Source organism: Trachinotus anak, unplaced genomic scaffold (genome assembly GCF_046630095.1).
Source record: "Trachinotus anak isolate AG129_WGS33_773 ecotype Australia unplaced genomic scaffold, CSIRO_AGI_Tana_v1 ptg000002l, whole genome shotgun sequence".
Classification (NCBI taxonomy): domain Eukaryota; kingdom Metazoa; phylum Chordata; class Actinopteri; order Carangiformes; family Carangidae; genus Trachinotus; species Trachinotus anak.
This window is the reverse complement of record NW_027273853.1, coordinates 21,048,111-21,074,273: the sequence shown is the minus strand read 5'-3', so window position 1 is coordinate 21,074,273 and position 26,163 is coordinate 21,048,111. Positions and strand designations below refer to the sequence as shown.

Below are 26,163 nucleotides of genomic sequence, written 5' to 3'. Positions count from 1 at the left end.
AAGCAGCCCTAGATCACTGCTAATGACTTTCAGGCATCATGCCACTCTTTCTCGCCTCATCTTGATCTCTCTTATCCTTCTTCTCCTTCTTTTTTTCTTTCACTGTTTTTTTTAACATGCTGTTTATCTCCCTTAAAACCTCTTCCTGTCCCCTTCATCTTAGTGTGAAACAGAAATGTAAGTATTCAGATATTTTACTTTTTTACACGAAAGAACAAGTCCAAGTAATTATAATACCTACTTAATTAAGATTACGTTGATTACATTGTCTGTTGTGGCAATTGCCTCTTGGCCAAAAGGGGATAAATTACTGTTAAACATTGAAGGCCGTATTGGCAGGATGATTGACTGCATTCATACAAATGTCTGATAATGCTGTGGTCTTCATGTGGCTGTAGCAACAAGTTCAGAAGTAGATCATCAGACCCTGAGACCGACTAACAAGCTTTGCCTTCCTCTCAGTCTCCCCCTCGGTGTTATTTCGTCAAAAGGTTGACTTTGTAGTCAGCGAGAGGCACTGCGTCACTTGCTAGGGGATAAAACTGTAATGAGGATGGAGGAGATAATAGGGAACTGAGATGGTGGAGTCGAGAAAACAAGGTATTCAAGCTGCCACGTATACCAATAAGTTCACTGTGCACAGAGGACAATAGAAAGACATGTTTTGAAAATATGAATTTTTAATTGTTCTTTGAAGCAGTATTATACCCCAAATTAAATAGGAAACAAATCATGTAACACAAAAACCCCTTCTTTGGCAGAGAGGCAGGTTGTAAAACTTTTAATACAAAATAAAATTCCCAATCTAGGTTCAAACACACAATATTACAATTACTTGGTTTGCACATTGCACTGTTTGTAGTCTGCAACTTCTGGAAAATGAGCATTTTCACTTTCTGTCACAAATCCCTGGAGTCGGCAGTTTTGTAAGGTGGAGATCACCACTTTTTGCTTTTTGATTGTTGCTGTTTACCCTGGTGTGGGTGGAAAACAGTTTCTAGGTTACAGGGATGATGTCCTGACTATATGTTTCCCTGAAGCTAATCTGCGATTGCTCACAGTCGAGGATTGTGTCTTGACCTTCAGGGTGGTGCCGGTTAATCCCGTTAGCCCCAGGCAGACACTGTGGAAATCGCTGCACACCTGTGGTGGCTGTGCTGCACTCTGGATCTCTACACCACCGGTATGCAGAGCCACCTGTAGACGCACAGGTAAGGAAAACAACTCTATTATTCTGTACACAAAGAAATACACAATGTATGTGGATTATTTGAGTCGTAAAATCAGTGCCTGATCTGATCTGTGATTAGTGAAGCTGCAGCAGAAATGTGGTACTGGTAAAAGAAATGTAGATAAATTTCTAATAGCTTGTGGCTTTTGCAAGTGAGACTTTTTGGCCTTATTTGGTGGCAGTGGAATTTATGGATGCCTACAGCCTGAACCGATCAATCCTTCCAACTCTATCAGTAGATGAAGAATTATATCTTTATTTATGCTCTTTTGAAGACTGAAAATGATCTAGGCTGATGGGGACATGTCAGAAGTTGTTCCAGGCATTACATAGTGAGGAAGGCTGTAGGATAGTTGGGAGACAGAGCTGCACTATTGAATACAATGCTATGACAGTGAGATTAGGCCAGGGAAGAGGCCCCTGTGATCTCTGATTGGGACATCGTGTCGGGAATCACAGCGGGATCACAACAACAGATCAAACTGCTTTGTAAAGAAGCCTTGTATGTGGATTTTCCATGAATAGATTCTTCATAGAAAACCTATCCTATAGCTAAAAATGTGACAATTCAAACATCTTGTAGGCCTTCAGGTCATGAGCCACCAGGCAGACCCAAGGGTGGTCTTTTAGGCCCACCTGGTATTCCCTTGAATGAATATGATGTAGACTCAGATTTTTGTATTCAGTTAACAAGTTTTATGTGATGCCAACGAGCAATGCAAAAACAAAATATACTTTTAAACTGCAACAACAAAGGGGACTCACACATTTCCAAATTGTGATTATGATTGATTCTTACATTTAGAAACAATCATTGTATTTGTCTGCTGTCCTGGTTGGCTTGTGTTGGAGCTGTGTGCTGTGGTCCGTTACCAGGACATCTTGCAGGTTCAGTGGCTCTTTGTACTGTTGCTGAAGTGGATTAGCTCAACAGGCTGATAAACTCTCACAGTGGATAATATGCTCATTTGAGATTAGGTCAGATGAGTGGCACTCCTGCTGGCTCTGTAAATCTGTCTTGTATTTCTATTAGTTACATTTTCCTCTTTTTCTGCATTTGTGACAGGCTTTTCTCTGTAACTGATTTAACCCTCCGTCACCTGTGGCACCTGCTGGTAAAGCAGCTTATGTTGCCTATGCCCCTCTTCTGACTTTTGACCTGAGACAGTATCCTGATTTCAATCTCTTCTCTGAGTCACTAGATTGAGAAGTCAAGTCTACATTACACATTACAAAGCAATGTATTCAGTTATATATGACCCCATCTTTTACCTGACTTATGCTTGAATCAACAATTTTCTAACTCATACTACAGGCCCCACATACCACTGTGAATGTGTTTAAACCTCTCTGATGAGAACCTACAGACAATTTTCAAGATTTACATGGAAAAGTACAGTCGAGACCATGGAGAGAAATTTCTGGTTGGGCCAAAACTGTCCCGTTAGATAAAAGCAAAACTGAAGCAGGTCATCAGACCTCATTAGCTCCAGTTAAGGGCTCTCTGCCTGACAGATGAAGTGGCTCCTTTGATGAACCCACCAGAAAAGAGTTATTAGGAATTATCATCAGCATTATCAACAATGTTTGATGAAGGGCTTGTTAGGAGGCTTACTGTGTGTGTGTCCATGTGTGTGTGTGTTTTCAACAGGATGTTTAACTGGGTGGTGAAAGTGGTCCCCCAACCCCCTGAAGCTTCCGGGACAGATGACGCTGGCAACACTACTGCAGCTGTATGATAACATGCTCACACACACATTATCATCTGTAGAGTATATTTTCTGAATATTTTTTCTCACTGTTTTCTCTCTCTGTCTCTCTTTCATTTAAGGACCCCCCCAAAAACAGAGGAGGTGAGGATTATTTTCAACTTGTTTTCTACTTTTTATGCACTGTGGATTTGTTTACAGTAGTCATCTGCTCACTGTATGTGTAAGAATGTATCTAAAACATGAGTTTTTTTAAAACTTATCCTACAGTGAAGAGTCCTCCACTGAAAAACACAAATGAGGTTTCAGAGGACAGGTATGTTTCACTTTCCACCAGCTTCTTTGAATGTGTCGATGAGTGTGTGTTAATGAGTGTGTGTGTGTGTGTGTGTGTGTGTGTGTGTGTGTGTGTGTGTGTGTGTGTGCGTGCGTGCGTGCTTGTGCGTGTGCGTGTGCATGTGTGTGCTCGCGCGTGTGTGTGTGTGGACACACTGAATTCTTCCCATCTTTCTTGACCTCCTCTACAGTCAGGCCCAGGCTGGAGTATTGGGCTGGCTGTCTAATGGGTTCGTGAGCTCTCTGCCACAGCCCTCTGCCTCCCCTCGACTCAGCAGAGCCAACTCTGATGCCAGGGTGAGTGTATAGTGTACATGTTGTCCTCTAATAAAGAGGCCAAAGTGTATTTCTACTACAAATTAGAGTCTTTACAGAGACAACTGTAAATCATGGGAATTTCATAACCAGAGATATTTGCTTTATACAGCCTTCTTCCTTCACTTCCCACCAGCTTCTTTGAATGTGTTAATATCAGGCTGATATTTGGTTTTCATCAAATGTCAGATCTTAACCAGCTATGTCAATTGTGATGAGAATGCTTCTTGAGCATAGTTTAAATTGCCCTTGTACATTGCACAGTCATCCACATGTTTCCTGCCTTGATGAAATTAACAAGAGGAAAGCACTGAGACAATGGTGATTGCATTGTCACAAAACTATGCTATGAAGTACGTGGAGTGGCCTAATGTGGAATGCCGCAACATTTTCCATCATTTAATTTTGGTATCACATTTTAACACTTGTTTTCACTAAATTCAGCTCAGTATTTCTCATTTCTCTGTTGTATTTCTCATTTCCCCATCATTAAAGAGGCTGGTTCATCAAAAAGTTTATGTCAATGTTTAGAAAATGCTATGAATTCTTGTGAAAAGCAATTTTAACAAAGGAGTTCTTTCTGTGTATTAGTATTGTAGTTGTAAACAGTGGGGAGGAAAGAGTACAGTAATATGAGAAACAGAGAATTGCTAGAAATTAAGTGCATATTCTGTCCTGTGAAGCATTTGCTGCTTAATTTTTTCTGCTTTCTTTTTTCCTTTTTTCATCTTCTTGTCCACCCACCAGTCAGGAGAGGATGGAGAGAGGTACAGTATGACTGATTTTAAGAATAAAGAATATTTAAAGAAAATTATGAACTTGCAAAAGTTAATTAAAGGTCATTTCTCTTGCAGGTCTGGAGTGATCGGCTGGGTAGCTCAGGGTCTGACCAAGGTGCTGCCTCAGCCTGATGAAAAGTACAGAGAGACTAACGACATAAACAACGAGGAACACACTGAGGTGAGATGTAGAAGACTTAATTTATTAATCTCTCTCTTTTTTTTTTTATTTATAGTTTTCCTAATATGATTAAACACGCTTCATATGACATAATTAAAGGAGAGGTCTTCAATTGACCATGTAATAGCACTGTTCAGTATTTTCTCTTCAGACCTCATACATGAGTAAATAGATGAATCAAACCAAGTTATTCTGTGAACCAACACACGTCAAGACAATTGACGTCTTTGAACCCTGTGACACGTGACTCAAGCAACTTAATATTGTCCCACAGGCTTATAAGGCTAACCATGAGTAAGGAATAAGCTTCTAAAGGTATCCACGGGGGGTTTAGCCAGGTTAAACCTCTCCATTAACTTCACTGCTATTTAAACCAGGCTCTTAATTTCGAGCTGCAGTGATAAACATCCAGTCCACTATGTTTCTCAGACAAAATTATATTATATATTTAATGTTTTCTAGTGATTTTATGATTTATGTGATCCAGTAAAAGTAAAAAACACATAATCTATCTCTGCTTTAGGATTGAATTAAAGAAGGGTTTAATTGACATCTAAACTCTTCCTACGTGTGAAATCATCAAATGACTGTGGCAGATAACACTGTGCCGATAAAAAGCATTAACCTACATACTGTGAGAACAGCCTTAGCAACAGGTCAATGTGGGACCTGTGGATGACCTCTCACATTGGCTCCTTTTGTATCCTTGTTGATGGCTTAACTTTAAATGCATTTTCTCTCCTGTCCTAGGTCTATGATGTAGCAACAATGCCAGGTATGTTTTTCCTATTTCCAAAGCATGACGATTGACTGGTGATGAATGCATATTAATGTGTTTGAAAGTGCTGCATATATAGGGCAGACACTAATTTGAGAAAAAATTGATGAATATATATGTGTGAATAACATCTCTTTCTTTTGTAAACATTTAAAAAGTAATCAAGTTATGTTAAATTAGAGTAAATTCATCACAGGTCATGAATTTCTCAGTAATTTCTCAGCCTAACAGAGCTGTGTGATTGTCTGTCTGTGCAGATTATGATCCCCTCCCACACATCCCAGTGGTGGAGATGGTGTCAGATGACGAGGTTTCTGAGGTAGAGAGTCTGAACCCTCAGTTCCCTCCTAAGTGAGTGTGAATCGCCTCTTACCACACATTCACAGTTATTAAAGCTGAAACTTGACACACCAACATATGATCAAAGTTTCCAAAGTATAGTTTCGATAGTACAGTTTACTTGTGGTTAAAAGAACTAAAAATGTGTTTCAGGCTGACCTTTCTCTTTCTCTGTTGCAGCATGGTAAATTGGATAAAGCAGATCATCCCTCAGCCAGTTATACTGCCCCCTGGTGCTGTGCCCATAGAGCCATCAACCAAGTCCCCGCGCTCCTCTCTGGACAAAAGTACACTTACACAAACACTCGATCTGACACACTCTCAAAAATGTAAACATGCGTGCAAACACCCACGGAGACCAATAAAGTGGCATTTGAATTTATCCACAGCACAAACACATGTACTGTAAAGCACCTGAACTTTATGAGTCTGAAGATGTAAATCATAACAGACACTTGTTGACTTTGTGGGATTGATGATTGTTTTGTACAGTATTTTGTACAGTGACCATATGTCTCTCTCTACTCTACAGTTCTGTCTCCACCACCTGAGTCTCTCAGTGGGATCTCACTGGACACTGACAGCAAGGCCTCAGGGTATGTTTTGATCCGTCTCTGTCCTTTTTGATAAGAGGACGTCATTTTCTTCCCACAGGATAAAATGACAGTTGACTGATCTTCTGCATCTGATTGTGTCTTTAAAGTAGTGTTTTTATAGGCTGATGACAGTAATTGTTCTTGCCTAGAGAGTGCAAGTCCATAATAGACCATTTCACAGCAAACATTTTTGACTTGTCATAGTAGACAAAGCACAAGTGTAACTGATACCATCAATGATGGCTCTGTTATAGTCAGCACATGGAGTTTCAGATATGAGGGTTTTGAGTTAATTTGTCATCCCCAGACTGCACTTAAATGTGTAACAGGTTAAGTACACACAGTTAATTAGTTTGTCTCTTCACAGTGTGGTTGGCTGGTTCGTGTCAGGACTGGGCCTGAAGATGCCTCAGCCTGCCATTCAACCCAAAAATGATCCCGAGGTAAGTTTTTGCTTCTTACTTCCTTGAACTCTTCTTGCCTTTCAACCTGTCAACCTCTCCTTAACTATCCTTTTCCCAGAACTATATTAATAGCAATTCAACCCATACAACTGCTGTTTCTTTTTTTGTTTTTGCTCTCAGGATGCAGCTGAAGTTTTACAGAAAGGTGAGTTTAATCACTTCATTGTGCTTTCCTGACATTTTCTTGCCAGTACCACTGTGTTCACAAGTGCCACACTTCACAGTTCAATTAAGTGGATCTACATCAGGTGGCCTCAGAAGAGCATTAACCTGCTAAGTAACCGTATTTACAACAAGCATAAAGCAACTCTTGAACAACATGGGATGCTTTTTTTTTTACTGGTGAAATATGCTGCATTTTCTCCTTTTGAGTAACTCCTGTGGAGCTGTGTGTTCTCTGTTGAAGCACCCTCTTGTTTTTCCTCCCATAGTTTTTGAAGAGGTGTTTTGGTCGGGTGGTCGGAGCCTAACTCAGTCCCTCTTCTCCTTCTGTTTCAGGGGGGAAGGCGCTGCGAGCCCCTTAAACAGCAGGAGGAGACGACTGGGGGATGCTCTGATTCCCACAGACAGACACCAGTAGACATAATGAACTATTGGCATAGCCAGAGTGTGCAGCTCAGTACAGAAGCTCTTGGCAGCTGTAAAATACTACAAGAATATAGAGATATATTCAACTCACCTTACTGTACTCAATACAGTTTCATATGAATGTATGTATGTTCAAATGTGTGCAGTGATAAAACTGAAATGTGTACTGTATACTCGGTAGGTAATTAGATTTGTGTTTGTCTTCATTCTTTGTGATTTTGAATTTGCACATTTTCTGTTTGACACAGAAATATTTAGTAATTTCCATTTGTTTGAAATTACTGTAGGTTTCTTACGCAAAGGATTGCAAACATTATATTTTTCTGTTACTTTATTGAGCTATAGCCTGTGGCAATGCGCACTATATATTCATGTTGCCATCTTCATATCCAGCAAAAGAACATATCCAGAAAAAGAGTAAAAAGGTGATTTACTGGTCATACATTTAAACATAAATATAGTTTTTTCCCCAAATCTCTTTCCTTTCCCAACAGAAATCTGGAAATAACGATTAATTGGCAGCTATGTTAATTCATTATTGTGTTATATGTGGATAAAGTGTAATCTCTATCAGTATTTATACTTGACATTTTCTGTAGAGAAAAGTCTTATTCCTTAAAATCTGTACTTTCTGTGGTCAAAGAAAGTTGAGGTCAGTTTGGGTCCTGATCATGTTAGAGTATGTATAAGCTTTTCCAAGGGTTGAACTGAGATTGTACGAGTATTGCGTGCAGTATTAGGCCTGCTGTGATCCACTTGATAACTATGTTTGGCCTTGAACTGTGAAATGTGGCCTGGGTATGTGGCGTGGTGTTGTTTGAGGAGGTTTGGCTTGATTTGTAAGAAGAATACTTGCTTACATTCAAAATATTTTGACTGTCAAACAGACAGGTTGGTTCAATACATCAGTATAATGATATGCTGTAATGTAAGGACACTGCAGGAATAATAAAGACAAAGTGTGAAAAAATTATTTATATGGTGGTTTGTCTGACAATGTCTTTCCTCACAAACACCTTTATTTACCTCCTTGGGTCCTCAACACTATTTTTTTTGTCATAAGCAGACCAGTTCTGTCTGAATCCCCCTAAATACAGTAGATTTATTAATGATGGCTAACGTGTCCTCACATCTGGAGAATTAATGATTACTATAATTATTACCCTCTCATAGCGTCATCCAAACTCAAACCCGACATGGTACTAGAAGACTTGGAGACAGACGAGTGTCAGCAGAAGTGTGAGGATCATTCCAAAGCTGCAACACCTTCCACATCACTGACTCCACCGTCACCGACAACACACCACGAGCATGAGGCAACACAGCAGATAGAGTCCAATTCACTGGCCATGGCATCCATGCAGTCCCTGAAGTGCGGTGATGCCAGTCCAGTACCAGAACCGTCAGAGTGTTTGACAAAAATATCTCAGGAAGATGCTGAGACCCAGACAGGCCGCTGGACACCGTTTATTGAGAGCATCAAGAAGGAGGCTGAAGATGTAGCTTTGGCTACCATGGAGGAACGGTAAGAGAGGTGGAGAACAAGAGAGTGGAGGAGGCCAAAGCTGGAAGTCCAGTATCATATCAAATAATAATTTAAATAATTGCAAGTTAGTTAAGAGTATTTGTTGAATCCTTGATTTAAGTGCAAGCTGATATTACTCACTTGGCTGGAGCAGTAGATAAAGCTGTCACGCAGTAGTCAAAATGTACTGATAAGACTAATTGGATTGAATGGCTGGATTGACTAAATTGATTGCTGCAGGGCCTTAAGGTCTTGCTGTGGGATATAAAGTCTCTGCAATAGTGAAAAAGACATAAAACATTTAACTTATACATTTTAATGTAATAACCACATTGCAAACGTTGCTGCACAGCACGTGTGATATCATTGTGTCCTGTCTCTCTTTAGTCTTATGCAGGAGCGCTTGGAGATGGCACGTATGGCTGAAGAGGTGGCCAGGCACACAGCTGAGATGGCCATCAGGCAGATGGCCAGTGAGGGACAGTCCATCAAACTCTCACTGGGCAGTCAAGAACTGCTGGATGAGCCTGAAGCTGAGTAAGACCATGAGCCCTGTTAGAGAAAGACAGTGAAAGTTTGTGTTTTGTTTTTGTGTTTTGGTGTTTTTAGTCCTTGTGAAGTGATTTGATAATGTGTGTTCACTGTGAGCAGGCTGCCAGTGCCACAAGAAGACGAGAGTGAAATAGAGCACAGTAAAGTCACAGAGTAAGAATTAATTTCTCCTTAGTTAACCTCCTTGAAATCCCCCATAGGACCCTTAACCCACTTTGTCTTTCACCTAGAATTTGTATCCTACTTCTCTTGTGTTGTGCCTGTTAGATAAAATGTAGTATTCATTTCAAAATATTTGAAACAATGATTTTATTTTAAGTTGAAATTTCTGCATGTCACTGTCCCTGCCAGCATAAGATTTTTGATTTGGTGGTGAAACTAGCAAGACACCCTGTGATGGAAAAAGTAAAAATAGCAATGCTACAATGTAAAATACACAAGTAAAATTTTATTTCAAGTAAAAATACATTTGTACTACCATCAAGATGTTATTACAGTATCAGAAGCAAAAGTATTATGAAGCATAATGACTCCTTAATGTAATATTGTGGAACAAGATTATCACAGGTTTTCCATTTTAAATCCTCATATGCAAAATAAGAAACTCTCAGATAAATGCAGTGGAGTAAAACGTGCAATTTTTACGTTTAAATGTAAAAGTATAAAGTAGGCCAAAATAAAAGCACAACGCAGGTGTGCAGTTAAGTTCGGTACTTGAATAAATTTACTTAGTTACTCTCCACCCCTGGAGAGACCCTACAGCCCCAGCATCCCCAGTTCCACTTCAGCTCCCTCTCTCAGGCTGATCCAGCCATAGACGCACAGCTGAGTCTGCACCACAGTCATCTGGCTGTCAGGTCTCTCTGCAAATCCCGTGGGTTCTCGTTAAGTGATCTCTGCCTCAGCACAATACATAAAAGCATCACACCACCGTGCCATAGCAACCACAGCTTCCCTTGGCAACAGTCGCCCCCTCCCACTCTCTCTCTCGGCGGTTCCCCCGGTAACACCTGCTGCTGCTGCTGCTGCTGCTGCTTCACGTCCGGAGACGCAGGGGAGATGATGGACGGAGATGTGACGGAACATTTTCCCTCTGTTTTTCTAAAAATGTCAAACTCTTGATCTCCCCCCGCAGCCGAGTTTGCGTTACTTGTCGTGTCTCGGTGCTTGTGTACATTTTCAGTCGGGACTGTTGAGGATTAACGCAAGTGAATATTGACTGAGAAAGTGAGTATCGTGTGACAACGTCGCATTTAGGTAATGGATAACCACATGCCATGAAATGAATGCGTTGAACCTATTACTTATTATTAATTAACTTTATTACTATTCTGATTTAAACAGATATTATGTCAGCTGGTCTGTTACAGGTTGCCAGCGGTCACCGAGACAGTCGTTTTATGGTAACTAAAGAGAGAAAACACTAACTACTTAGTCTCACCGAGCAGAGTTCATACTTCCTCATTTTTCAGTATCCAGGTAAAAGTGTTCCAGTCTGGGTGGATGTTACATCTGTTCTTTGTTTCAGTGTCTGGTTACAGAATAAGTTAATAGAGAACCAATGTTAATGAATGGTCACATGTTTCATGCTATAACCATTGCAGTGGCAGTCTATAAAATGACCTGTCATTGTTATCACATCTGTGTGCCTCAATTGCAACATCAATTCAACACATTACATGTTAACTAAATGTTTTGAAACATACAATAAATGTGTTCTGAATACTGTCGATAAGTAGTGCTAAAATTATGCATTTTAATCTGTTTCTAACCTGCACAAATTCAGCCAAATCACCATTTTCAGAGGGGACAAACACGTCCATGCAAATAGAGACTAACTGAATTAATCAAGTGTTAATACTTTGTAAGAGTATTAAGATTTTCTGTATTTGATATATAGCCTTCCACGCTGCCAGACAGTCTGATTAAGGAACTGTCCAACTATTTTGTCCCCTGCCCTGTCCTGCAGGAGGGAGGAGAGCATTGCTGAGGAAGAACAGAGGGAGGAGGAAGAGGCTGAGGAACCTACCATCACAGAACCAGGTAGAGGTCAAGACATAAGAGTTGCAATTCCTTTTGAACTAAAGCAAAAGAATGAGGCTGGAAAACTCAGAAATTTTAAGTAGATAGCATAGTGCTCTGCAGTCCAAGTGCACACACTATATAGATTTTTGAAACTTGTGTATATTTCTATTTCGACAATAACTGTTATCAACATTGGACAATTGAGTATTCCATTATTTAAATGTTATGAAACCTACAATTGAAAAAAATCTAGAGCCAAAGGAGGAAGCAGAGCCACAGCGGACCTCCCCCTCTCCACCTCCAAGTCCTGAACCAGTTAAGTCCTCTGAACCAGAAGCAGAGTCTGAAGCGGAACCAGAACCAGAAGTGCAGTCTGAACCGGAACCAGAACCAAAACCAGAACCAGAGACTAAGACCGAGGAAGACAATTCTGAAGCTAAGCCTGTAACTCAGCAGCCGCAGAAAACAGAGGAAGGTCGAGGCACCAACAGTGACAAAGCTGCTGAAAAAGTAATGTCCAGGGGTTGAAGGTGTACTGTGATGAATGCATGTGACACTTAGTTTAACCCTCTGAACTGGCCGAACTTATTCATCAATATGCCTACTGTAAAATACCTTTACAATTTATTGTGTTGCATATTTATATTATCTTGCTGCCTTCATGCCAATTTCTCTCATTATTATCCTGTTCGGTCCTGCCCCACATTAAAAACGAGCTGGGATCAAAAGACTTTAAAACAAAGTAATGTTAAACTAAAGATACTATAAGTAAAGTAAAAAAAAACAAAAAACAAAACAGGCATACTACTACAACCTCTTTGGTAAAGAATTCCTTCCCTCCCTTTTGCTGAACAAAAAAAACAATTAAGACATTTTTATTTTTCAATTATTTATTATTTCTGTATTTAATTTTTACCACTATACCTGATGTTCATATACCACCGTTGTTCATCACTCCACTGCCATTCATTAACATGCTTTGTGTTTTTTGTAGGAGGAAGAAGCTACAGGGGATGAATGTGGTGGTATGTACCGTTTAATTTCATTATGTTTTTCTTTTTTTCATCAGGAAAATCTTTCTCGTTACAGATTCTGTATATGGCTGTGATTAGAGCTGTCCATATTACTGCGATAATTAGCAGTTTCCTGCCTGTATGTGTGACTGACTGGTTATGTTGTGTTGAACTCTCAAGTTTCTTAACTGACTGTCATTCTACATGCTTGTCACACACATACATCCACAGAACCACCACTGTATTTGATTTCATCACTGCATCTCTATGTCAGTTAGAATGGACGTCTGTCAGGCTCAGATTTTTACTGTACATGTCATCTGGTGATTGCAGGCATAATTGTTATCTATCTTCCTGTCTACTAGAAGTCTGACATTGTCATTCTGACTGACTACATTGCTGTTTGACTGTCAACAGTGCCCAACTCCCATCTTGCTTATATCCTGACTGTATTTCTGCCTATCCACCTGTCTCTTCTATAGCTCCAGTCAGCTGTGATGCATTTAAGAGTTGCCTGATGCGCATTCCTCACACCTCTGAGTGCCTCGGCAATATCAACGCATTCTTCAAAGAGAACGGCATCTCCCCCCCGAAAATACCCTCCATGCCAAAGCTACCCACCCGATTCTCTGACATAACCCAGTACTTACCCACCCTACCCCCTGAGTTACGCCAAGAGCTCTCCCAGATCAGACTCACACAGGTCCCCCGAGATTTTGCCCAGACTCTGACTGAGTTTTTGCCCAAAAACTCAGAGGGTTCAGTCAGCCCCAGTCTGTCTAGTCTTTCCCAGAGCTTTTCAAACATCCCGCAGAAACTCTCCCAGTTTCCCAGCCGAACGCAGCAGTACTTCCTCAACGTCCGGAACCGCCTCAACAGCCTTATGCCTCAAGATGCCTAAGAAACAGCAACAACAGCAAAAACAGAAGCAAGATGTAGAACTCAACCAGCTTGTCCGACACTCCCCTCTCCCTCCTCCTCACTATCCTCAGCTCCGGTCCCGCTCCCCTTCTCCGTCCTCCCCCAGTGGTAGTGCCCTCGAATTGCCCAATGTGCCATCCTATCCGCGTCTGCCGCCAATTGTCAGCCCCCCATCAAAGCAGCTCAACTCCCCATCCCACCAGCTGTCTGGTCTCTCTAACCCAGCGTTCTTCATTGAAGATGACTCAGACATTTCAGCAATAAGACCTGCAGGTGAATCTGCAAGCAGTGGAGAGTTAACTGTCCTTGTGTGATTCCTTTCATACTATGTACATTCATGAACTCAGTCATAATGCAGGGACAGTTGTCTCCTGATATGTGTAATCAGAAGAAACTGATTAATTATCTACCACTAAAGTTAAATTAACAGCTGATTGACACTAAACTGTATTTGAAAATGTTAATCGAAAAAGAAATGTACAAAAAGTAACTTATCAGCTGAGTTCAGATGTCATGGCAGATTCACTGACAACATGTTCTGGAGGATGAACATGCTGTCAGGAAAAACGGTAGCTGTTTTGTGCTGTGCTAGTGGATTTTTGTATGTTTTTGTGTTGGGTTGGTACTGTTTTTATTGAAAGAAGAAGTGTGCCAGTGTAACCTGAGCCAGATTAGCCAGACTGAATGTCTTGCTAGACGAGTAAACTAGTCCTCTCGGCTATCAGGGCTCTCTTATACATGTCCTAGTTCAGTGGTAGATCCTCTTGCATTAGTCCGATGTAGGTCCTGCTAAATCTTCCTGTCTCCCTGTCCTACCTTGCTTTCGCTTGTAACTGTGACCTGCTTTGCGTCTCGCAATGCTGCACATGTAACATTCATGTATTATTACAGTATATCACATCTTTGCAAGTGGACTTACCTCAGTTTTTTTCCAGCGTTACTGTACTGTTCATACCATTACTGGTGATGCCCTTGACTAAATGACAACAAACATAATGTGTCTGTCAACCTCTCCAGAGAGCTCCAGCCTCAGCCTCCGTCCGGCCGTCAATGTTGAGGACGTTGACTCGGACCATGATAGAAAAGAAGAAGGAGGAGCAGGAGGAGAAGGAGGGGATGTGGAACAGAGTACTATCCCCCAAATTCTCACCCCGCAGGATCCCAAACTTACAACCCTCACTGTCCCTGTGACCCCTTCTGGAGGTCGTCAGAGGTGAGAGATAGCTGCTTAGGCAACAAATGACATGAGTATGAAACATTTTACTCTTACTTTGGGGTAAGTATGTTATCTTTGACAATTATGCTTTGTGATATGTAAACACAACATAACATTATTAACAGGCTAATATATGTCACATTTGAAAGATGTTGACAGATGTTGTACTGAAGACACTGTCTCTGAAATGGAAATTCAAGAAATTTAAATCTGGGCGTGCACTAAAATGTTTCTCATCTTTTTCTTTGCCCTTATGCTCTGCATCTACAGTAAAGGAGATAAAGAGTAAGGAAACTTCATGGATTGTCTGGGTTGTAGTTGCCTTCAGTGGGGAGTGCTTTTCATTTTGTTTCAACAGTGACCAGTTCCACCAATAAAACAGATATACACATGCATATCTTATTTACGGCAAAATCTTTCATCATAGAGAAAAGGAAAGTAGCATTACTAGGATATATATTTTTTTGTCATGGTGCTAGCTTCTCTTATTGCAAGTGAAGCATTTTGATCCAAAAGGAGATAAAATCTAATATTTATAGCTGGAAAAATATAGCATTTGGTCACTAAAAAGATGACAATTTTAGTTACAGAATCACGTCCAATCATTAGTTATGGATTTAATAAGTCATTACATTTATTATTTTGGAATGAAATAGCTTCACAGTCTTCACTCTGTTGTGTTGTGCTGTTTGAAATGACTTCTATCGCCCTCTACTGTTCATCGTCTTGCTGTACAGTCTGTCCAGAGCCGCTAATATAGCACACACAAGCCGACCAGCACATTGTTTGTGCAGAACACGACAGTTTATTGTATGAATTATTGTTTGGAAAGGCACTGGGTGTTTCCTGTCCTGTGTTGTCCTCTGTTGTGCTGTTCTTTTGTGAAATGGGATGGTACTGTTCATTTTTGCATGACTTTTCCAGATGTGTGTGCTTTTGGCTGTTGTATGGATGTCAATAAACAGATGCATTTTAATCTTGCACTTGCATCTTCACTGTGTCACCTACCTGTAGAGTACTGTAGGTGATTTATCTTCACATGCTATGTGTTGGATTAACTTCATGCTTTCCCTGACACGCATGCACGCACACACACACACATACACACACAAACCCTCTCTCTCCCTGTCTTCCTGCCCTGACCATGCACAACAGTAGCGGAAGGAATCGTAGGACCATCTGGACGAAGATGTAAGATATCCAACCCTTATAAATATCCCCATATTAGTCATCCTTCATCCACATATTGTGCCTTGTCAATCCTTACATTTCATTCACGCATTACATTATCGTTTTCAGTGTTTGTTCATCTGTATTGCTCACAGTCACAAATACAGAGTGAGCATTAATGAAGCATGTGGTTTATTTTGTCTTGGACAAAATCTGTCATTTTTTTAGGGCGCACTTCTGCGAATATGAGAATAATGCGATTCTGTGTCCCTTTAACATTTACAAATACCACTTAACATGGTGCACATTAAAGCCACATCACAGTGGGTTTTAGTTTAAGATAACAAAAGCAGTATTGTCTTAAATATGAACTGATGATGTTGCTATTTCTACTTTAACAGTAGGAAGCTGCAGTCTCAAAGTGAAGATGATGATGATGAAGGAAGCATCCCTGTCAGAGCCTGGCCTAGCCAGTCTAGTCTGCACAGTACAGATGACGTGTGAGCGCTGTACACACACACGCGCACATACACACACAAACACACAGTGATGAATGTTCACAAAAATAAAATAATATTTTTGCATCATGTTACTTTTTTTTTAACTTTACTTCCAAGTCTGAAGGAACGTCCGGCATCTTCAGCCAGTCAGACCAGCACGGTGGTGAACGACCGTCTGCAGGAGCTGGTCAGGATGTTTAAAGAGAGAACAGAGAAGGCCAAGGAGAAACTCATTGACCCTGACAGCTCAGATGAAGACAGCGTCATCTCCTGTGAGTGAGAGTTTCTTCTTCTCTCTGTTACCTGCACACTGACACTGAGCTCACATGCAAAATAACTGTGAGATGTGAAACAAGTCGGAAACATATAATTAGATCAATCTTGTATAGACAGTAGCAGGTGTTACAATATATTTCAATTCCAGGTTAAGAGAGTTGGCCTTGTCCAGCCAGGAAGCCACCCACTCATACCCAAAGTCATACCCACACCTTGGACTACCATTTAGATACACAAAAAGCTTAATGAATAAGCTGAAACTGTCCACTCACAACTGTCCACTCACTCACACAGGTGAGTAGAAGCAGTAGTTGCTTGTGCCCAGCCATCATTCCCATCTTCCCCTCATTCTTCCCTAAAATTGTACCACCAGTGTCGCCCATTAATCCCTTAATGAATGCTTTAGTCCCATAAAAGCATCTTAGCATTACTGAGATCAGTGCTTCCCTCAGTAGGTGCCAAGGGTGCGTTCAGATTTGTTGATTGACATTTTGTACAGAACATTTTTAATATCCTTTCCCCATAGCAATCTAGGAAACACTTGTATGAACACATTTTTATATTTTTATTATACATACAACAACATGTTTCTTGCCATGAACCCCACCATGGGCTGTGTCCTTGATAAAGATTGGATTGAATTGAATGCAATAAACATTAAATTAAACAAATTAAAAATCAGCAGGTATGGGTTTCCAAGTGCAGAACAGTCAGAAATAGCAAATGTCACAGCAAATGATGGACTATCAAATAAATTCATATAACAGTTATCCGTGGTGTCATTTCTAGCTATGGAAGGCTGCATGTGTATGTGTGTTGTGGGGATTGGCATGAAAAAAAGACCCCCAAAACAATTTGAGAATCACTGATTTAGGGCAGGATAATCTTATAATAATTAATGATATGAATGACTTTTGTAAGTTACATATCATTCATAGAGTACTAAGAGTGCACATTTTGCTGTACGGATGGTGGACGATGTGCAGATCCAAGCTGGAGTGATTTTTGTGCAAACATTATCCAGTTGAAACACTTTTTTTATATATACTCTTGAAATTTTAAAATGTAATACTGCTCTTTTTCAAATGTAGTATTTGTGCCTGGTCTGTCATTTGCCAAGACAGAGTCAGCCTGTTGTTAGCTGCAGTGTACATTAGTAGGATATGATCCGTAGCACATTACTTGTTCCTGAATGTTTTTCAGAGTCATTTTTTTGTTTTGTGCTGTTTCTATACAGCTGAAAGACTATGGTTTGCTTACTAAGAGAATTCTGCAAATTAATTTATTTTTTGGACAGAGAACTTCATCACATGGGCAAATATCCTGCTGCATTTTTTTAGCATCCTATCTTTTAAACAAGGACTCCAGGTCTGCAACACGTTGTAATTTGGATTGCTAAACCTGGTCCTGTGTGCTTTCAAAATCTCTGTCATGGATTCATGTGACCTTTTGACCCCTTTGTTCCCTCACATGTCCCTTCAGCTCCTCCTCAGGCCTCAGCTCCTCAGCCTGCTCCTGGAGTGCAGCCGGAGGATGGGGGCGAGAGGGAGGCAAAAGCAGGTCCATCAGGAGGAGGAGGAGGAGGAGGAGGAAGAAGAGGAGGAGAGGAAGGCAAGGTGGAGAGTGAGGCAGAGGAGGAGCAGTCTAGCGGCTGCTGCAAGGTGAAAGCTCCTCGGTGGATACGAGCCTGTATGCACTACTGTTTCCCTGCCAGCATCGACCCTTTCACCAGTGAGAACCCAGCCGAATACGCCACCCCCTGCCACCTGCTCCACAACATACAGTGCAGTAGAATCTTCTTTACTCAAACTACTCAGATGATGTCTGTTCTCAGACATTGCTGACTTGCAGTTTTTAATCACCAAAAACAGAAACACTACACACATTATTAACTTCAAACTTTCTGCATAATCACTCAAAGAGTTGAACAGCTCATGCGTGAAAGGAGAGCTGTGTAACTCATCTCTTTCTACCCTCAGCCACAAACTTATCATTCACTCATTGTCATTTTTTATTCTAAGTATTATTAGGTTTGAGTGAAGGTGAATCTACTGTACTATTCTGTTGCAATACAGACACCCGCCTTATTATCTGTTTACCCTTTACCCTTTTCTCTTCCATTACTTTCTATCTTTTCTATTCTTTTTCCTTAAGCACAAATAACATACATTTTGCTTGATAATAATACAGATAAGATTCTGCTTATTTGTCACGCTCTTATTCCTGTCCAGCTCTAGTTGTAGCAGTGTGTAGTGTTAGTTGGTGCTTGCTTTGTGTATCACCTCTGTTCTGTGAATACAAAATGATTCAAGTTTGTCCTGACTGTAACTACACCTCTGCAAATTCTCCTGTCATTTAATTCTCTAATTCCTCTCTCCGCAGACCTAATGTATGTGCTGTGGATGTTTTTGGTTTCTCTTGCGTGGAACTGGAACGTATGGTTCATCCCGGTGCGCTGGGCCTTCCCCTATCAGACTCCAGACAATATTTACTACTGGCTGCTGACTGACTACCTGTGTGACCTCATTTACATCCTGGACATCACCGTCTTCCAGCCACGTCTGCAGTTTGTTCGTGGAGGGGACGTAGTGGTGAGTTGGACACAGGAAGCTTTTCCTGTAATCGAGCAACATGTCACGGTTGGACTAACAGAAATTCCCCTGTCAGAGAAATTGGTTCCTGAATTAATATTCCCTGAATTGTAATGAACAAAAAATAGTTATCAGCAGTTGATGAGACATTTACTGCATTAGTATACTTAATTTTAAGATTATAATTGGTGCAAAGGATAATTGGTCTGTAATTTTGTGACTTTGTTTTCATCACAGAGTGACAGAAAAGAGATGAGAAAGAATTATATGAAAACCAAACGCTTTAAAGTAAGTTAAGTCGATTTTATATTCTGCTTCCCTATGCTTCACATATTAATTGGTGAATCCATCGTTGAAGCAATTTAGCAATTTATTTTTTGTGAGGTGGTACCTTCCTGTTTTTCAGTTTGATGTAGCCAGCCTTGTTCCCCTGGAGCTCTTCTATTTTAAAACTGGCATCAACCCTCTGCTCCGACTTCCCAGGCTGCTGAAGGTGAGGCTTTATTACTGTATTTTCAACTGTATATTAAAAGCCATTAAAATCTGTTAAAGTATTAGCATTCAGGCAAGCAACACACAAAGAACCCTCCCACTTTTTCAGCAGTAACGTAGATCACATTTTCTGAACCACACACAACAGCATCACAAGGCCAATATCAAACACAGTGTCATGAAGTATGGCACCATTGTAAAGGAAATGTTTATTTCCAAGGCTTTATGTATTCATTATGGGAAATCACCTTTCAGTTACTTAGATTTCACTTTTCCAAATGTTTAAAAGCCCAATTTGAAACCGGACAATTTTTTTTTCTCTTCTCTCTCTGCATCCCAGATCAACTCCTTCTTTGAGTTCAATGAACGTCTTGAGGCCATCTTGACCAAAGCCTACATCTACAGGTTAGCTGCAACCTAATACTATCTAAATATGGTGGTTGCTGCCCTGTCCTGTTCTTCCTCCTCATTACATACTGGTAAAGTACTGGCAAGAACCATGAAGACTGAAAATAATACCTCTCTGTGTCCCCCATATTAAGCATCACAAGAGAGAGATCCCAAGCAGTGACACACTTGAACAAATAACTGGGCTCAGATATTCAGACTCTTCACAAGTATTGCTGTCTCACTCTCTTAGGGTGATCCGTACCACCACCTATCTTCTTTATTGTCTCCACTGTAATGCCTGTCTCTACTACTGGGGCTCTGCCTTTACAGGACTAGGATCTACCAAATGGGTGTACAACGGCGAAGGCAACAGGTTGGCAGGATAAACGCATGCACGCACACACATACACACACACACACACAAGGGGGGTTAACACAAAAGAGCAAAGTGCAGACAACAGTGCAGGATGTCTGTTTAAATAAAGTAGTAGTTGCAAAACTGTTCATTGAGTCACACGCACATTCCCACCTTGGTCTATTTTGGTTACATCTTCTGACTTTTGTTTTACATTTATCATTTAGTTAAAACCCCTGCCTATTGCATTGATTTGAAGCTATTTTCTTGTTCTGCCTCTTCCAATGCCTCCTGTCCCTCTCTCTGCTCAGCTACATTCGCTGTTACTACTTCGCGGTGAAGACCCTGATCACCATTGGCGGGCTGCCAGACCCCACCACCCTGTTTGAGATTGTCTTCCAACTCATCAACTACTTTGTGGGAGTCTTTGCCTTCTCTATCATGATTGGACAGGTAGATATATAAATATAAAGGAGACATTTGTGCCCTCCACATATACATATTTGACAGTAAAAGCTGCAGTGTTTTATTATTCAGCAAGGACACCAATACATCATAAATGTACAATAATGGTTTTGAATTAACCATAACTTTATCTTTTGATTGTCTAATTTTGACTCTCAGATGCGTGATGTGGTTGGTGCAGCTACAGCAGGTCAGACCTACTACCGCATGTGTATGGACAACACTATTAAATACATGTCCTCCTATCGCATCCCCAAAGATGTCCAGAACCGTGTCAAAACCTGGTACAACTACACGTGGCAATCTCAAGGCATGCTGGGTAAGGAGAACATACTGTGACATCCCTGTATATCCTGTACATCTGAGCTTTCAGTCATACTATGTTTATTGTTGTGTTTTAAATCCAGATGAGCAGGAGCTGCTGACTCAGTTGCCAGATAAAATGCGTCTGGACATTGCTGTAGACGTCAACTATTCCATCGTGAGCAAAGTCCCTCTTTTTCAGGTAAGAATTAATAAAAACAAATTAAAAAACGGCATAGCATACTTGCTAGAGAATGAATGAAAACAGTCTTTTTGCAAGATCCAGTTGTGATGGAACGCTGGTGTACTCGCCATATAAAGCTCAACCAGAGGTTTTCAGAAAGTGTAGCTTTAGAAGCACTATTTTCCCTCACTTGTCCGATTTCCCTCTTGACAGGGTTGTGACAGACAGATGATCTTTGATATGCTGAAGAGCCTGCGCTCTGTTGTCTACCTGCCAGGAGATTATGTCTGCAAAAAGGTACGTGCTGTATGCAAACTTGCCTGTATTTGGTTTGCAGAAGACTTGTATTGGTCTCCTCCTCTCATCATGTGACTCTGCCTCTTCTCCCTCTTTGCTGCTTAGGGCGAGGTGGGTCGGGAGATGTACATCATAAAGGCAGGGGAAGTTCAGGTGGTTGGAGGTCCTGATGGGAAGACGGTGTTTGTCACTCTCAGAGCAGGATCAGTGTTTGGAGAGATCAGGTAACAAGGTTTTTAACCCTTTAACCACACCCCCTGGTTTCAGCTGTATAATCTACTATACTATATTTGCTACTATATTTTGACAATGACCACACTGATCAAAACACATAAGGAGACCAAAAGAGTCTAATTTCTAATGTTCACATTCATGTAACTTTCACAATATTAGCAGTCTATGAATCCTGCGGGCAAGAAAAGGTATGATTAAAGGCAGGGCTGAAATGTGATTCATACATACTTCATACATATTTTCCATATTTCCAAAGCAGCAAATTTGGAATCCAAGCTGCCATTTCTAACATTTCTAATCTAAAAATGTGGCGAAGAATATGCATTTGTTTGACTTTCGCACACACAGAGTCTGTGTTTGTTGGTGTTGGTTTTAGATATCTTCCAATGAAATCACCAACTTACTGTATAGGTGATGTTTGTTGTCCTGAAGTTTTAAACCATGCATATCTCCTCTCTCTCTGATTGGCAGCTTGCTTTCAGTAGGTGGGGGAAATAGGCGCACAGCCAATGTGATTGCTCATGGTTTCGCCAATCTCTTCATCCTGGACAAGAAAGACCTGAATGAGATCCTGGTCCACTACCCAGAGTCCAAGAAACTCCTCCGCAAGAAGGCCAGGTTAAGAATTGCATTGCACATTACTATAACAATCACAATCATTAACTGTCTGTGCTCTGTATTTGTCCTGTACTGGTGCTGTTTGATTTCCCTAAATATTGCACTGCCTTGGAGACTGATAACAGCTTTGGCTGCATGTATGTAGTTATTAGAGTTTCCTTAAGTCTGATTGAAGCCGTTGTCTCAAACACAGGAAGATGCTTACCAAGGGGAAAAAGCCTGAGCCCAAAGAAGAGGCTAAGGAACCCCCTCAGGCACCGGCAGCCCCTGTCAGGCAGGAGACTCCCAAACTGCTGAGAGCTGCCCTGGAGATGACAGAGAAGTCCTCTGGACTTAAAGGAGCTCTGGCTAAAGTCAAAGAGAAGACCAACAAGTCCAGCATCTCACTGCAGGTAAATATACACAAAACCTGCGCAAACCGAGGAATAAACTTATGCACATGTGACAATAAAAAGGAGGGGGCAGGGAGTTCATCTCAGACACATATGCACAAAGCACTGACTCTTCTCTTCTTTCCTCTTCCAGCCCTCCATCTCTTCCTCCATCCCTCCCCCTTCTCCCACCTCCAGCTCCGGACCTGACAGAGACATGGACACGCCTTCACCCATCTCTGCCAGCTCCACAACATTTCGCTCTGCATCCCGCTGCCACAACAACAGCTCTGTGGATCACTCTGGATCACAGTGCCCAAGCGACGCAGACAAAACGCTCGCTGTGGACCAAAGAAAGGAAGATGTCAGTGAGGGTAAAGGGAACGAGAGCGGGAAGAGGAAAGAAAAGAAGTTGTGATATTTTTCTGCAACATGAGGTGAAGGGAGTGGTTGGAGAAGTTAGGAGGGAGACTACGCTTGGAAAGGGAGGGAGATAAAGACAAAGAATGAGGACATAAAAAGAAGAGAGTGGCAGGTGAGCGGAGAGGGAGAAAGTTAGAGTGAAGAAACTGCTTTTAAAGGGAAAATATAGGAATAAACAATGCTGAGTATATCCACTGGGCACTGGCTGGATGGTGGAATGAAAGACACAGGAGGTGTTGTACAAACACTGTAATGTCTTATTGTCAGACTGATCTGTTAAAGTTGTGTGGAGCAGCTTCACTGCAAAATATCAAAGTAGTACTGTATTCAATTATGACCCATGATGCACTTATCCATTTTGTACATTATAACCAACATATCTACAGCATGCCGTGCAGTTGTAAAATCCCTGTAAGTTAAACACTGATATATTTTGTGTCAGACAACAGCGATGCCCCTGCCTCTCCCTGGTTTTTCAAGTTGGAGCAAGCCATTCTTCGCCAGGTTACCTCTTCAGAATTCAGGCACATTTTCATCACTTACACTGAGTTTACACAATTGAATTTCCTGTAGCAATGACGAGTGGATTTTGTGTGGGATGGCTTAGTTAAGTCATAACAGTTAACTCAGATCTGCAATTTCTACAGAGCTGAACTACTTGGACAACATCCAAAATGAACAAAATGAGAAAATGTTTTTGCTGTTGTTGTCAGCTAAATGTTTACACATTCTTTTGTAAACTTCAAAGTAGAATGTGCCTTATATTTTTGTCATCTAATTTTGTGTTGTGTTGGTGTGAGTAGCTTGCTCTGCTGATGTTTTCACGAGTTGGTTTGAAAAACAGTACAGACCTACTAAAACTGTTTTTAAAGCTGTAACAACAGGATCAACTGCTTCTACCATAAAATATGTTAGGAATGTACGTTGACAGGTCAATGTAAAGTAATCTCAGATTATTTTATGCAGATTCTCAGTCTTTCTTTTTTTCATCATAGCAAGCTCAAAAATCATCTATCCTTTTATTGCCTCAACACTGAACTTTACATGCTAATGCATGCTTGAGTATATATAGGTCATCTCAGAGGGATCTATATATCACTCACGTAAAAATGTAGCCATCAATACATGTAATACCATTGCTTTACACATTTTACAACTACAGTTAAAATTTGTATCTTCATTTTTTTGTACAATAATGTAAATATATTTGTTTTTTAAAATGTAGATGATTTTCCTGCTAATGAAAAAAACACTTTACTGCTTTGCAGTGTCACAAGATGTACATGCATGAATGTTTAATTTGTGCTGTGAATTTGTTTATGACTTGTTTATGATGATTTTTGTATAGATGGTTTGATTATTGACACAGCCTCAAAAGATGCCCATAAACCAGCTAACCATACTGCCAGACAAGTTGTAGAAAGGAATACCAATGTTGTTTCTCCTGTATGGTTGTGTGTGTGTAGTGAGACAGAGAGAGATGGTTGCATATAATGGACTTTATATATATGTACATATATATATGTGTGTCCTCAAACTCTATTGTGTCATTGATGTAGCCCTGTCTTTTGTGAATTTTGTTTAAATAAATGACTATTTGCCGCATGTTTTATGTCTGACTGGCAATCATCAATTTGAGTCAAAAAGCCTGACAAACAACATGATAAACTTAAAACCAACCAACCACATTAAGAACTAAATAAAAATAGACTTGTGATACATGTGCTGCTGGCTAGTCGTTCTGAATTAAGATAGAATATGGTGACTGGTTTAACCATCTAACTGCCATATGAGCTATGTATAGACTAGGCTTTTTTCTAGTTAGTGCATTGATATTAACTAATTGCTTTCACAGTAATCCCACTAATTAATTAATATCAACATATAGTGGGACTGCTGTGAAAGCAGATGGCTTGGGGTTTAACGTCAGGCTGAGTGGGGGCAGGGATAGAAATACTCAGATGAGGATTGTGGTGTTTATTAGGCTCAAAAGTCGCGCAGGCATCATCATTGTTGAACACACTTAGCAAAATTTCCAAGCAGCATAGTGTACTAACTAATACAAATAGTAAACACCCCCCACCCAGTGTGGATTGCACTACAAATTAATTCTGTATTCAACAAATGTATGCAGAGGTCAGAAGCTCCCATGCCAGCAAACTCTGTGTATTTATGTCTGAATGTAATTTAGTCTGATCCCTTGCTCAGTTCCTTATTTTTTATTTGATTTTTTCTTCGGTTGCTCAACTTTCTCTGCTTGTGTATTCCCTTCAAGTTATCTTATTTCAAGATTTCAGTCCTGTATGTTTTTGTGGTTAGGAAAGGAATATATATATATATATATATATATATATATATATATATATATATATATATATATATATATATTGTCCTATAGTTATAAGGTTATAAATAAAGTTGGTTTAAAAAGAAAAAAGTCTAGTGTAAATACAGTCAGGTTTTCTAGTCTCTTTATGAATTTTCCTTCACATCATTCCTTGACTTCATGACGTTTTCAGTAGCGGTCAAGGAAAAGTGGTTGGGAAAGGAAATTATTCTACAGGCCAATTCTCACTGGACTGACCACATGGAGCCATTATAACTGGCAAAACGCTGAATATAATTCTGCAGACTGGTTAGAGATCAATCCCAGCTGATATTTAAAAGACCCTCCTCATCCACATGTCTACTCAGGCAGACTGCCTACATTTGTACTTAGAGTCAAATCCCTGAGTATGAAAAAGAAAGAGAATTGGACCTTTGAAGCCCATATCTTATCAATTAGTACAATTATGTCTGTAGGTATTATCAATCACCTTACCTAATGTGATTTTGAAATTAAGTGAAGTAATAATATTTAGGTTAGTGTATAAATAAAACTGAAAACCTACACATTTGTCTGTGTTAAAACATTGAAATATGCATT

General features: G+C 40.4%; 1 protein-coding gene across 1 annotated transcript; it reads left to right on the top strand.

Moving 5' to 3' along the window:
• The first annotated feature begins 976 nt into the window (after positions 1-976).
• LOC139637030 (cyclic nucleotide-gated channel beta-1-like) lies at positions 977-24,844 on the top strand. Its single transcript, XM_071505503.1, has 38 exons — positions 977-1,211; positions 2,883-2,964; positions 3,063-3,084; positions 3,211-3,256; positions 3,468-3,573; positions 4,339-4,358; positions 4,446-4,551; positions 5,302-5,326; positions 5,587-5,680; positions 5,849-5,955; positions 6,201-6,264; positions 6,632-6,707; positions 6,849-6,873; positions 8,490-8,841; positions 9,229-9,378; positions 9,493-9,546; positions 11,363-11,436; positions 11,672-11,928; positions 12,413-12,443; positions 14,370-14,565; positions 14,839-14,853; positions 15,724-15,759; positions 16,140-16,238; positions 16,356-16,510; positions 17,997-18,245; positions 18,897-19,105; positions 19,343-19,393; positions 19,512-19,598; positions 19,938-20,002; positions 20,238-20,360; positions 20,654-20,795; positions 20,967-21,126; positions 21,215-21,312; positions 21,508-21,591; positions 21,697-21,815; positions 22,297-22,443; positions 22,637-22,835; positions 22,969-24,844. Exons 2-38 carry the CDS (start codon positions 2,884-2,886, stop codon positions 23,230-23,232), a joined length of 4,188 nt encoding a protein of 1,395 aa, XP_071361604.1. The 5' UTR covers positions 977-1,211; position 2,883; the 3' UTR covers positions 23,233-24,844.
• Positions 24,845-26,163: the final 1,319 nt, after the last annotated feature.